At 33.8% G+C, this 14,739-nt stretch overlaps 1 protein-coding gene across 4 annotated transcripts in view; it reads left to right on the top strand.

Annotated features, from left to right (window-relative positions):
• Positions 1 to 14,739, top strand: part of LARP4B (La ribonucleoprotein 4B) — a 216,967-nt gene that overhangs the window by 121,631 nt on the left and 80,597 nt on the right. For all 4 annotated transcript variants that reach the window (XM_020990363.2, XM_020990362.2, XM_078152481.1 and 1 more), the window contains exon 2: positions 5,737 to 5,871. In XM_020990363.2, the coding sequence (XP_020846022.1) occupies positions 5,791 to 5,871 (81 nt within the window). In that variant the 5' untranslated portion in view covers positions 5,737 to 5,790. The remainder of the gene's footprint in view (positions 1 to 5,736; positions 5,872 to 14,739) is intronic.

Below are 14,739 nucleotides of genomic sequence, written 5' to 3' on the forward strand. Positions count from 1 at the left end.
AAATTGAGGGGATATCCAGCAGTTGGGGAATAGCTATTAAGTTGTGGTATATAAATGTAATGGAATAGTATTGTGCTATAAGAAATGATGAGCATGTGGATTTCGGAAAAACCTGGACTTACATGAACTAACGCTGAGTGAAGTGAGCAGAACCAGGAGAACATTGTACATACATTGTATGATGATCAACTGTGAATGACTTAGCTATTCTCAGTAATACTACAAGAAAGTTCCAAAGGACACAAGATGAAAAATGTCATCTACCCCTAGAGAAAGAACTGAGAGTCTGAATGCAGATTGAAGTGTACTATTTTTATTTTCTTTCTTTTCATGTTTTTTTTCCTTTTGTTTTTTCACAGCATAATTAAGTGTGGAAATATATTTTGCATGATTACACATACATAATCTTTATGAAATTGCCAGCTATTTTAGGGAGGGGGGAAGAAAGGATGGAGAAAATTGGTAACTCAATTTTGCTCAGGGTCGCACATCCAGTAAGTGTTAAGTGTCTGAGGCTGGATTTGAACTCAGGACCTCCTGACTCCAGGGCTGGTGCTCTATCCACTGTTCCACCTAGTGCCACCCCCCACTTTTTAAAATGAATATTAAAAATTGCTTTTATAGGCAATTGGGAAAACAAAATAACTATTAAAATTATTTGTTTGTAAAAACATTTTTGTTTTGTGAAGTACAATTTTGAGGTAATTACCTTGCAACATATGTTTTAAAGTCTTGGAGTATTAGAACCACTCCTAGCACCCTTCCTGTATCAGTTTTTCTTTTCCATGTAAACCTTAATATTCTTGCCTCCTAAGTGGCCTCCCTGCAACTGGCCATTTCCTACTTGAATCAATCCTTAACAATTTGCAGCTGAAGTAATTTTACCTCAGCATAGTTCTGACCTCATGAATCCCCAACTTTAGTGACTCTAATAGTTTTCCTGTTAACTCTAGGATGAAATATAACTCCTCTGTTTAGCTTTTAAAGTTCTATGCGAGTAAGCCCTAAACTTTCTTTTCAGCCTTAATGAACAATACTCTTCCACCCAAACTCTTGTCATGCTGGCAAATTTTCTATCTGCTCTTCACACTGTACCCTCCAATGTCACTCACTATGCCTTTGACCTGACCTCTCTTACGTTGGAAATACACTACTCTCCTTACTTTAGTCTCTCTGTATCTTCAGTATAATAGCCTGCACTGAGTAGGTGCGCAATAAAAACTTGGTTTTTCCCCCATATATATTTTGTCATGAATGATCAGTTCTATAAAGAAGTTCATTTGTATTGTGATTAGTGTTGCATTAAATATATAAGTAAATTTGGGAAATACTTTTACTGTATTAACCTGATCCATATACAAGCATTGAGCGTTCCTCCAGTTATTTAGATCCCCTTTTAATTTTACTGTACTTTTGTAGCCTTCTTCATATGTAACATTTATATATTACATATATAAATGACAATATGCATTGTTAGCAAAGAGCTTTTTATGTATTTTGTTGTTGATCCTCATGAAATAGGTACTGTTATTATCCTCATTTTACAGATGATGAAACAGGCTAGAAGAAAATGATTATTTGCTCAGGATATGTGACAGTTGATATGTGACAAAGGCAGCATTCAAACTTGGGGTCTGCTTAACTCCAAGTCCAGTACTTAACAATGGATAGGTTTGTGTTACTGCAAATGATGTTTCTTTTTTTAATCATGTTTTCTTACCGGTAAATAAAAATGCAGATTTTTAAAAGGTTAATTTGTATCCTAGAACTCTGCCGAACTCATTTGTCTCCATTAATATTTTTTAAAGTGACCAAATTTTTTGGATACACTTCCTTGTCATCTGCAGAACATTACATTTTGATCTCTTTCTTTCTGATGTTAATTCATCCAATATCTTCTGTTTTGTTGTAATTCTAGAAGTTTTGATATTATACAAAATAAAAGCAGTGAGTATTCTTGCTGTTTGTTTTTATTAGAAATTCTTATGTCTTTCAATTGCATGTTATATTAACTTTTGATGTAAGACAATTTTTATTGTATTATGGAAAAATCTCTCTATATTCTTGAGGTGTTTTTAAAACAAATCCAAATTGATTCTTAATTGAAGTTTTTTTCCCCCATAGAATTTGAGTTTTTTTGTTTATGTTTTACGATGTTGGTAAGTCTTTTGATATTGAACCAATCTTGTAGGTCTGGTACAAACCCTGGTACGTCATGATGAATAATTTTCTTAGCATACTCCTGTGTTCTATGGCTATTTAATTAGTATTTTTGTGTTAACATTTATTATTTAAAATGGTCCATTTTATTTTAGTGTTTTTTTTAAAAATCAGTACTATGTTTGCCCAAAGGTATTGCATAATTCCAATGTTTGTCCTTATATTTGAATGAATAATCTATGTAACTCAGGGATTCTTTGTTCTTAGAAAATCTCAGATGTCCTGTTGTGAAAGAGTTTAGACCAGATGCTTTTTTTTGGCAGGATGATTTGTCCTACCTAGTTCTTCAGACATTGGTCCATTTAAACTATTTCCTGTTGTGTCAGTTCTGGCAGTTTAGAAGCTGGTGGATAAACATGTCTTTCAATTGTTGTTCAGTTGGTTCAGTCATGCGACTCTCTGTGGTTCCGGTTAGGGTTTTCTTGGTCCAGATACTGGAATGTTTTGCCATTTCCTTGTCCAGCTCATTTTACAGATGAGAACTGAGGCAAACGGGCTTTAAGTGACTTGCCCAGGGTCACACAGCTAATAAGTGTCTGAGGCTGATTTGAACTCAGAAAGATGAGTCTTCTTGATTCCAAGCCCAGTGCTCTATCTGCTGTACCACCTAGCTGCCTACTGAAGACTTTATTTTAAGTTTTAGGTTTATTAGGTGAAAAAAAAGGAAAATGATTGAAAGTTGTAAGTGTCTGAGGCCACGTTTAAACTTGGGAAGATGAGATTTCCCGACTTCAGGCTCTGCCCACTGTGCCATCTAGCTGCTGATTTCAGTTATTATTGTGCCATTTCTATTTCCATGACATCTCTTGAATGTGTACCTTCTTCTCCATTCATAAAACTACCACATCAGTTAAGTTCCTGTCACTTCATGCTTGGACTATTGAAATTGCCTCTTGGTGCTTCCTGTCTCATATTTATTTCTCCCTTCTCCAATATAGCCTTCACACACTAGCCAAAATAAATTTCCTTAAGAGTAAGTCTGACTATGTTATCCTACTCAACAAACTCAATATAAACTCCAGGATTGCTACAAACTCAATCAAATATAAACTCTTTTAGAGTGCATAATGTTATCATCCATTACTCCCCTTCATACACTCAAAAGTACAGTCAAACTGACCATTTTGCTGTTCTAACACATCTCTATCTCCTATCACTGTGCCTTAGCACTTGTCCCACATCTCTGGAATCAGTTTCCTCACCTCAGCGTCTAAGAATCCCTAATTTCTTTAAGGACTCATCAAGCATTATCTTCATGAGTCTTCTCTTGGTATCCTCAGCTTTTAGTACCTTCTTCTCAAGAATACTCTGTGTGTGTGTGTGTGGTGTGTGTGTGTGTGTGCGCGCGCGTGTGTGTGTGTGTATATGCGTGCACATGTGCAAATCTGTGTCCTCCAATGAATGTAATTTCCTTCAATATTAGAATTGTTTTGCTTTTATTAGCACCAGGCATAGGTGGTGCTATTTTAAGTGGATCAGTAGTTTTTAGTGTTAAGTCTTAACACTATGACTTTGGGCAAGTCACTTAAACTCTTTGAGCCTCATTTTCTTCACCCATAAAATGGGGAGGATGCTGGCATTAATATTTATTTTTTAGGGTTGTGTGTAGCAAATTTTGTATATTTTTACATATACGCTGTAAATTTGTGAGTGACATGCAGATGATATTGTTTCATTAAACTGTAGTCCTTGATAACTTTATACTTATTATCAAACATTGCTGTTGTGACACTGATTCAATTGTATTTCCAGTTATTCTTATGTTAGATTTAATAGCTCACATTCTAGTTTTTCAGCTATCTATATATTTGATTTTTTTTTCTCCTTTTCATAATGGGGCCATATAATTTTGGCTTTTTTTATTTCTCTGTACATAAACATGGAACATAGCTTAGACTTTGCCTAAGCCTTTTAATAGTTTGGTATATGGGGTCAGTGATACTATGGGATTGTTGTCACTGAGTTCTTTCTGTAGGAACCCAGTGAAATAAAATATATTTCTACATTTCTTTTCTGGAAATTCTTGATTTTCTATCAGGCCTGAAAATGTTTAGAAACATTTATTCATTTGTTTGTTTGTTTATTTATTTTTTTAAGGCAGTTGGGGTTAAGTGACTTGCCCAGGGTCACACATTTAGTGAGTGTCAAGTGTTTGGTCTGAGGCTGGATTTGAACTCAGGTCTTCCAGACTTCAGGGTCAATGATCTATCCACAGAAGCATTTATTTTTAAAAGTGATTATTTAAGAAATCTCAAGGGAAGATGGTGAGTAGTGAATGGCAAATATTTGAGGGAACACTTGTGTAAGCACACCTCCTATAATTTTTTCATGGTGTCAGCCATAGTTAAACTTTCTCTGCCATTTCCTCACCCTGCAATTTCTCTCATTAAATTACTATTTATAGGAGTAATGGTGTACCCCTATGGAAAAAGCCTTGCATTTGGAGTTGGGGGAACTAGATTTGATTACTGGTTCTGTGTTTTACTTCCTGTGTTACCTTGTGCGAGTCACTTACCCTCTTTTGGCCTTACTTTCTTCATTTATAAAATGAAGATTAAATCAAGTGACTTCTGAGTTTCCTTCCAACTCTAAATCTGTTATCCTATAATTATATATCAAGATTCTTAGCTAAAGTCAAGCTCTTATATTCTTTTAGGTAAATTGTTAGAAATTTAAATAGTCACACATACCACGATAGCCATTCTACTTTAAAAAGTTAAGTATGTTTTCAAATTTTGACATGGTCAGTGAAGTAAAATGTTAAGAATATAGTGTTTTAATTAAATTAAAGCTATCTGCTTTTTGTTTTTAATTTACTATTAACATAGGAATTAAAGTGATACTTTTTTTATTTAGGAAATGTAAGTACAGATTGGTGTTACTTGGTGTGATGTGGAGTGTAAATATTATATGAATTATGGTTAAACATGATAATGTATGGTTACTGAGTTTGAGGATATTTCCTTAATCAATATTTAATCTCAAAAGTAGCTCATTAGTGAATTGTTTCTTAAGACTGAGTAGATTTACATTGTATCGATTTTTTATTTAGAACATTCTTTTAAAAGAAGATGCAGAAGAATAAGGGGCAGCTGGGTGGCACAGTGGACAAAGTGCTTGGCCTGGTGTCAGGAAGACATCTCTTCCCACATTCAAATTTGGCTGCACACAAACTTACTAATTGTGTGACTCTGGGCAAGTCACTTAACCTGTTTGCCTCAGTACCTCATCTATAAAATGAGCTAGAGGAAGAAATGGCAGACCACTCTAGTAACCTTGCTAAGAAAACCTCAAATGGGGTCACGGAGTGTTGGACACAGCTAAAACACTGAATAACAACAACAAAGCACTTAAAATCAAAAGCTGACAGCTTCAAGGTTTTCATTAATCTACTGTATGTAATCTATAGTATATTAATATGTAGTATACTACTAAAGTGGGTTCATTTTAAAAATTATTAATACAGAATTCTTCGTACAGCTTTTTACACTGTTTTCACTTTTTGTTACTTCATAGCACAAGAAAATTACCAGCAAAGTTCTCTCTGAAGAGTCATAAAGTAGACAGCTCATGACTTCTGATCAGGACACTAAAGTTGTGGCTGAACCGCAGGTGCAGCAAGTGCAAGAAGTAAAAGACAGTTCTCATCTAGTAAGTATAATAAGCTTAAGAAATTGAATTTCCTGAATTTCCCTGTGTGATAGTTTTTAATGTATGTTAAGACTACCTACTAATTTGGAAATCAGTATACTACCAAAAACTGATTCTTTTGTCACAAGCAGATTTTAATATCTCAGAATTTTGTGAAGTTAGAAAAAATAGAAATAACTAGTTCCAAATGAGGGAAAGATTAGTAATAATTTACAGAATTAATAGAGCCTCATTAACTTCATGAAGAAAAATTTGTTCCTCCCATTCAGTGAGTCATTTTTGATAGTTTTTGGAAATATTTAAAGCATTTGTTATATATCTAAAACTTATTTTCTTTGCAAAGTAATCACTTAAGATTATTTAACTTTAAAAAGTTTTCTTTTGATGGATTGTCATTATGGAATCATTAGTTAGAAGTGATACAGTATTTTGAAATTCTATACATTTTCTCTAGAAAAGTAATTCCTTAACCTTAACTAAGCCTTTCTATCTTATTTCCTTTGTAAAGTTAAAAGGGAATTCAGCTTGCGATTCAGAGTCTGTTAAAAAATATATAATATTTGCATGTTTCTCTTATTTTATTTCATTATATGTTTAAAAAAGAGCTACTTCATTAATGTCTTAAAAAGAAAGACAGGGGCAACCTTAAACTGTGTGGTTGTTGACGAATTTGAATGAAGCTGATGATCCAAAATATTTAATATTATCACAAATGTCATTTGTACCACTCTTTCTGTCTTCCCCCCAATTTAGCATGAATGGCACCAGCCCATGATTGGATAGGTTTTTTTTAAAGTGACATTTTGAGTTTAACACCCATACACCAGACACATAAAAACACTTTTAAAGAACTGGAATATGACCATTCAGAAAGTGTGTGTGTGTGTGCGCGCGCGTGCGCGCGCGCGCACACACACACACACACACACACGCTTGCGCCTTCAAATGGAAGAATGCTTTGAAAAGTTTGAAAAGCAACAGTGATTTGAATTTTTTTTTTGCATTGTGTTTTAAAAAAAAGGTAAAAGAACTTTAAAAGTACTGAGGTCTTATTTTGTACCAGTTTGGTAACCAGTTTTATACAAAGTTTCATTTCTTTTCCTATCACATCATTTAGTATACTTTTATCTCAATCAAGAACAGTTCAACATTTTATAATTCTTATTTAGCATCTTAATTATTGATATCAAGTAAATTTGGTAACTTTATGTAGTACTCAAAATTTTATTTCTGTTATTTGAAATATACAATCAGATCAAATGTCAATTTCTTATTAGTCCAAGGTAGAAAAAGCAGGGGTAGTACTTTATGGATATTTTAGAAGTTTAGAAGTGTTTATCTTGAGCGTAAGGATGTGGTATTTTTTTTTAACAGAATCATCACTTTTCCCATTAAGTTTATAGTAATTACCAAATGTTTTTTGAAATGTATTTTAGAGTTAATTGACTGAAGCTGTGTTTTAAAAGTTTGTTCCAGGGAGGCTTTTATAGATCAGCAGTTGGGGGAAGAGAGAATTGATAGAATTTATTTGCAAGGAGGTAATTTGTAACTGCTACTTGTTTCATTGTAGATGTATTTTATAATGGTATGGAATTTTAGAGCTGGAGAGGCTTTTCAGAGTTTACATTGATCTTCTGTGATCCCAAATCTCTTTTCTTGTGATTGGGATTCTTAATAGCCCTTTAGTCTTTAAGTGAGCCCTTTCAGGGAAATGAAAAAAATATCCTTTCAGGGAGGTGTAAAATAACTTGTACCAAATTCTTGGAAACCTTCATCTGGTAAGATAATATCATGGTTTTAAGAGATCGTAGAAACTCGTCAACCCATGCTTGAAGAAGAATCCCTTCTACAACATAGGCAACAGCCTTTGCTGGAAGGCCTCCAATGATAGGAATCCTCCTAAGGCAACCAACCCATTCCACCTTTGATGACATCCAATTCTTAAGAGTGTTTTAAAAAGGAACTTATGTGAAGCCTAAATTTGACCTTTCGTAACTTAATTAGTTCCAGTAAAACCTTCTGTGGCTAAGAAGAACAAGTTTAATTCTGCTCTTCCACATTATATGGCTCTTCACATACTTGCAGACAGATTTCATTTCTCTTCTCCTCCTCAGTCTTCTTCTGGCTAGTCATACCTGTTTCCTTTAGCTGACATTCATGGTATGGACTGGACCATCCTGGTTGTCCATCCAATAGCCATTCTCTAGCTTAGTAATTTCCTCTCTAAAGTGTGGAGCCTAAAACAGTAATACCCGAGATGGTGTCTGAGCAGGCAGAGTACAGAAGAACTTAAACTTGAGTAACTTACATTTAAATTAATTTTAGTTCATAAAACAGTCTAAACTTTTTCATTTATAGCATTTAAGTCTTCATTAGGATTCTATTTTTGACTTCCTTCTTATCTACTTTTCTCTTAAGTGTGAATTGTTAGTCTATACTCCATCCTTCTGGTTCTCCTGTATTTGTTTTGCATTATTTCATAAACGTCTCTTCATATTTGTTTACTTAGATTTCTTGCTCTTCATTGCCATATGATATTCCATCACATTAATGTACTACAGTTTTTGTTGTTAACCTTTGCCTATTGGATGTTGTTTGCAGCTTCTGCAATTTATAAAAATCTCTCTCCCTCTCCCTCTCCCTCTCTCTCTCTCCCTCTTTCTCCCCCCCCCTTTCTCTCTTTTAAATAGCACTTTTAGGGTATGTTCCTCACAATGGAACTTTGGGTCAAAGAGTATGATTATTTTTTCTAACTTTTACTCTCCTCTTCCATATTGTCCAAATCCAAAAAGATTCAATGGATTTGCAGTTAATTTAGTAGTGAATGAGTATTCTCATTTCTCTGCAAGCATATTTCAAAGCTTCAACTTTATTTTGCCAGTTTGAATGAATGACAGTATAGTAACTAGAAATTTTTGCACCTGTGTGTGACAAGTGGCAGAAAAGTCACTCTTAATTGAAATTGAATTGACCTACTCAGACTGGGGCATGCAAAGAAGTGCGCAGGCCTGTTAAGTTTCTAAGAATCACTCTCCACCCAGGCCTGTGGGGTGTAATCTTACCCAGAAGAGTAGGACAAAAAAGGACACAAAAACTTTATTTTTTTTAAATGATATTTTATTTTTTCCCAATTGCATGCAAAAACAATTTTTAACATTTGGTTTTTAAAATTTTGAGTTCAGTTCTCTTTCTCCCTCCCTCCCTTCTCCCCTGCCTGAGGTGGTAAGCAGTTTGATATAGGTTATATACTTATAGTCATGAAAAACATTTTTCTGTATTAGTTTTGTTGTGGAAGAAAGCAGACCAAAAGGGGAAAAATGCCAAAATAGTGAAAAACAGTATGCTTTGTTTTGCATTCAGACTTTTATCAGTTCTTTCTCTGGACGTGGATAGCATTTTTCATCATAAATCCTTTGGAATTGTCTTAGATCATTGTGTTGCTGAGAATAGCTAGGTCATTCACAGTTGATCATCTTACATTATTGTTGTCACTGTGTAAAATGTTCTCTTGGTTCTGTTTACATCGCTCTGTATCAGTTAATGTAGACCTTTTCAGGTTTTTCTGAAATCCGCCTGCTTGTCATTTCTTATAGCACAGTAGTATTTCATCACAATCATATCCCACAACTTGTTCGGCCATTCCCCAATCGATGGACATCCCCTCAATTTCTAGTTCTTTGCCACCACAAAAAGAGCTGGCTATAAATATGTCATTTTCCTTTTTCTTTGATCTCTTTGAGATACAGGTATAGTAGTGGTATTGCTGGGTCAAAGGATATACAGTTTTATAACTCTTTGGGCATGGTTTCAAATTGTTCTCCAGAATGGTTGGATCAGTTCACAATACAATACCACCAAGAGTGCATTAGTGTCCCAATTTTCCCACATCCCTTCTAGCATTTATCATTTTCCTTTTTGTCATATTAGTCAATCTGATAGGTGTGAAGTGGTACCTCAGAGTCTTTTTCATTTGCATTTCTCTAATAATTATTTAGAGTATTTTTTCATATGATTATAGATAGCTTTGATTTCTTCATCTGAAAACTGCCTGTTCATATCCTTTGACCATTTGTCAGTTGTGGAGTGATTTGTATTCCTTTTTTTTTTTTTTTTATAAAGGCAATTGGGGTTAAGTGACTTGCCTAAGGTCACACAGCTAGTCAGTGTCAAGTGTTTGGTCTGAAGCTGGATTTGAGGTCAGGTCCTCCTGACTTCAGGGCTGGTGCTGTCTCCACTGCACCACCTAGCTGCCCCCCACGTGATTTGTATTCTTACAGATTGACTCAGAAGAACTTTTATCATTGAGTGACATGAACTTTTACAGCCTTCCTCCCCTTTGCCCCCCAATCTAATTTACAGTAGCCATTTTGAGCTCAACTATTGCTAGGCCTGTACTCTAAAATGATCAAAGAGAAGAAGAAAGGGACTCATGTACAAAAATGTATATATTTATAGCTATTCTTTTTATAATAAAGAACTAGAAACTAAAAGATGACTATCAAGCACACCTTAACAGATAAGTTTACAGATATAATAATATTCTTACACCATGAGAAATAATGGACTGGATGGTTTCAAAGAACATTGGGTACACCCTTTAGAGTAAAATGAGCAGAAATAAGAGAATGACAACATTTTAAAGAAAAATAACTCAAAGACTTGCACATCCAAATCAGTGTAATGGCTGCTCTTTATAGAAAGGTGATGAAGTAAAGATTCAGAATAAGACATTTTCAGACATGTCAAATATGAGAATTGATTTTGCTTGATTGGATTTATTTGTTACAGGAATTTTGTAACATACACTGGGCAAGAATGCTGATTTTGGAGTCAGAGAACTTGAATTCAGAGCTTATCTCTGTTACTTCTACCTGTTATGACCTTAGGCAAGAACCTTAGAACTTTGCTCATTTATAAAATTAAAAGATTTGGACTGTATGGCTTCTAAGATATCTTTCAATCGTAAATCCTGTTCTTGTATTGTCCCTAATATTGCTAGTTTCCTGTTTTCATTGTCTTTAGTGTGGTTCACTTTGCTCTAGTAGCACATCTTTACCTTTAATGATAAAAAATGTTCAATGTGAAAATTTTTTTCAGATCTTTTCCAATTTTCTTCTCTTTCGTGTGCTTCCATTTTCACTTAGAAATGCCATTAAGATGACTTTACTTACTTGGGCATGTCAATAAGGTTGGTTTTTTAAAAAAAATATAGGTTTAGTTTAGCCTTCTACTGCTTTTTTCTTGGTTTTTGAGCTAGTACTGCTTATAATCTGCCATTACCTTTGTCTGATTGTACTAACAATTTCACATTCTAAATCATTGCTGCTTTTGGCTGCCTGTTGTCTTGGAATAAAAAGTAAGTGAAGTATTTGTTAAGGTGATCTTGTCTATTTTTGTTCTCCTGATTATGGTAAGTGATTTCCATCATAAAAATGTAATTAATATTGTCTTTGGCTATAAGCACTTAAAAAATCCTTTCTGAATTTCATCAGTCCTACTGACAGATGACTTTTGTGCTACTTTTATTTTATTTTAATTAACATTTTGAGGAAAATGCTACAAACAGGAAGACATAATTTTAATCTCTTGTATGGCTACTTTGATTATTATGTCATGTCCAGTTCTGTGCATCCCTCCTCACAGTCTCTCCCCCCTCTCTCCCAAATTATCAACACTTCTGGGTAATACTGAATGAAGCAGAGTGCCATTTTTATAATAATGCTTGTAGAAAATTAACTCAACATCAAAATTTCAGTCTTATATTCTATACTTCGTACATTTTTATTAGAGATTTTGGCGAGCTTGAAAGAGAACTTACGGTTTTTCCCAGTTAAAATTAAGGGACTCTTCTTAGAAGATATATAATATGCCAGGAAATATATATGTCATTTTTGGAGATTTTCAGAGTCCACTAGGCCTTCAAGTTAACTATGCCCATCTTCCCTACCTCCCCCCCCCAAAAAAAAGGAAACTAAATTTAAGGGTAATAATTAACTAATTAAGCATAATCCATCTTGTCTTATTCTAATGACTAGAACATAGTGGAAATATCTCCAAAATCATCACGAAGATCATTGATGACCATAAAGGTCCAGTTTGTCCTGGAAATTACAGGTGTGCCATACAGATCCCCTTTCTTTAGAGACAGTGATGTATATGGGAAGAAAAGGAACTCTGAAGTACTTCCAAATAGTATTAAAAAGTATCAGCCATTATTTTCTAAAATAATTTTATTAATATGGTTCCAAACATTTGATTTTTTTAAAGATAAAATTAAATAAGTACCAGATAGACTCCGTAGAATTATAATAACTTTAATTACAAATTATTCATTGTAAACACTGATATGGTTGACCAAGACTTTTTTAGTACAGTGTACTTAGAACATGATGCCTTATCAAAATGGGAAATGTTCTACACACCAGAATTGTTAAAGATAGGCCGTTTATCCAGAGCTAGTTTCCAGAAAGAAGTGATAATTAGTCTTTTACACAAAGATGCCAGGGGAGTCAATTTCTGTCACATTGCAGGTACTAAATAAGTGCTTATTGATTATGTACATATAAATAATCAAGGGGAACAGGGTCAGACTCAGGCTATTCATATAGTTTCTGAAATACCCAAACAAACCAGCAAACCATCTCTAACTAAAAATGTTATTCAGTATTCATTACATATATGTCTAAGGCATAAAAAGTTAAAGCGAATATCAGTCTAGAAGTATAGTTATCTTTCACATGACTTAAGAGAATGTTTGAGCTGAATTGTAATGTACATGCTGTAGTTATTTGCTTTTTGTTTTCTCATTCATGGACAAAAAAAGCATATAACTGTGTTAGGAAGCTAGAACTTTTATTGTCTGTCGTATTACTTTCAAAGTCTAAAACTAAATTAGACCAAATAAAGAATTTTTGGTAGCTTTTCAGTTTCATGTATGGTACCAGATGGACCTGATAAATGCTTAAAAGTTAACTTTTCATGCTATTCTGACAGGAACAGTTCTAGGTACCTAAGATGTAGTAGGAGCTTTATCATTATATATAATTAATATAATATAAAATAATACTAATGGACTGACTTGTAATAGTTTGATGAAAAGCTTTAAGTTGCAGATATTAAAGTCCTTTGCCTTTTTTTTTTGTATTCCCAGGGCATAGGACAGTGTCTATCTGGTAGGCTTGATAGATTTTTAAAAAAATTATTTTTATTTATTTTGTTAAATATTTCCCAATTACATTATTAATTGATTTTTGAAAAAAGTGTTCCTTAAGATTCCCCCCCCCCTTCTCTTTTATTTGTTTTTGACTCATTGGAAACAATGAAAAACTTTTCTTTGTTAAAACCAAATTGGAAGTCAGGAAACATGGTGCTCTACTGTTCTTCTGTATGTGATCTTGGGCATGGCATAATTCCTTAGAAGGATAGTTTTACCTTAGATCTCTCCCATTACTGTTCTGTTCTATGAAGCAGAGTTCTGAAATTTTCCAATCTGATCATAACTTTCTATCCTTCATTTCTACCATTGACTCATTCCTCAGACTTCATTTTCACCATGACCCTTAGGTGATGCACTCACATTTCTGCTTATCATTGCTATTAAGTTAGAACCTTTGTGCTCTTATTCATCCATTTGGTTATTTTTCTTTGTTAGAATTATGGTTACCTTTTGTACTTAACTTGATTTTTTATAACTTTTATTATTGCCTTGATTCATCAATCAGTAAGACAGGAGTTCTGATCCTGGGTCTGCCACTGATTTATAAAGCTCTAGATTACCTCACCTCTGCTCTGGCTTTATTTTTTCACCTTAGTTTTAAAATTACAGATGTATTGTCTAACCTTGAATACAGAATTTAATAGGGATAAACATAAAGTCTTAAATTTGAGTTAAAAATCAACTTCATATAAATCAGTGAGACAGGATTAGACAGCAGTTCTTATGAAAAGAGATGGGGAAGTTTTAGGGACTAAATGCTCAAAATAAATCAACAGTGTTTCTGCTAATGTTGCTGGGGCTCCACTCTAGGAGTGTAGAATTGATTGTCCCTCTGTATTTTGCCTTCATCAGTGCACACTTGGACTACTGTGTTTACTTCTGAGCATCACCTTTTAGGAATGAGGAAACCAGTGCTTGGAGAGTTTTAGTAATTTGCCCAGAATCACAAAACTAAGCCATAAAGTGCCTGAGGCAGACCTAGACTCAAGTCCAGCAAGCTATTTATTGTTATGCAGTCTCTCTGTTACAAAGGTGAGGTGGGTTTATTGTTAGGAGGAAGGGTTAAGGGTTTTTTAAATACACTGAAGAGTGGAGAAGAGAAGAGGAAAAAAAAGTTCAAGGGAGACACATAAGCAGATTGGCTTTGAAACTAACATGTTTAATTTACTATATACTTTCTGTTGGCACAGCCTCTATTATTTTTCTTTATTAAAGTATTCATGGTTTCATATGCAATCCTTTTTCCTATTCTTTGAATATGGAAATACTGTTATTGGTATTTGCCGAGGTTAGAATAACAAAAAATTTTAAAAAGAAAATCGTCTTCTGTTTGTATAATTTGTTTTCAGAGTCTTGAAAAATTCCTGATTCTCTAGAAGCATGAGTCATTTTTACAAGATATGCTTTCCACAATAGATATTAAGTTGTATATAAGCAAAATCACCATAAATAGAATTACTTTTAAGGTGCAAAGGTTATTTGCTTATTTAAAACAGTGCTTATATTTCTGCGTTTAAAATTTGGATTTTAATATTAGGTTACTTAAATCAGAACACTCTTGCATACTCTTAACAAACTTGGAAAACTTTCCTTTCTTCCAGTGTTTTTCTATTTTTTTTTTCTTGGTTTTATTCTGTAAGAAAAAGAAGTTC

The sequence above is a fragment of the Phascolarctos cinereus genome, unplaced genomic scaffold, assembly GCF_003287225.1.
Source record: "Phascolarctos cinereus isolate Bilbo 61053 unplaced genomic scaffold, phaCin_HiC Scaffold_1;HRSCAF=81, whole genome shotgun sequence".
Classification (NCBI taxonomy): Eukaryota; Metazoa; Chordata; class Mammalia; order Diprotodontia; family Phascolarctidae; genus Phascolarctos; species Phascolarctos cinereus.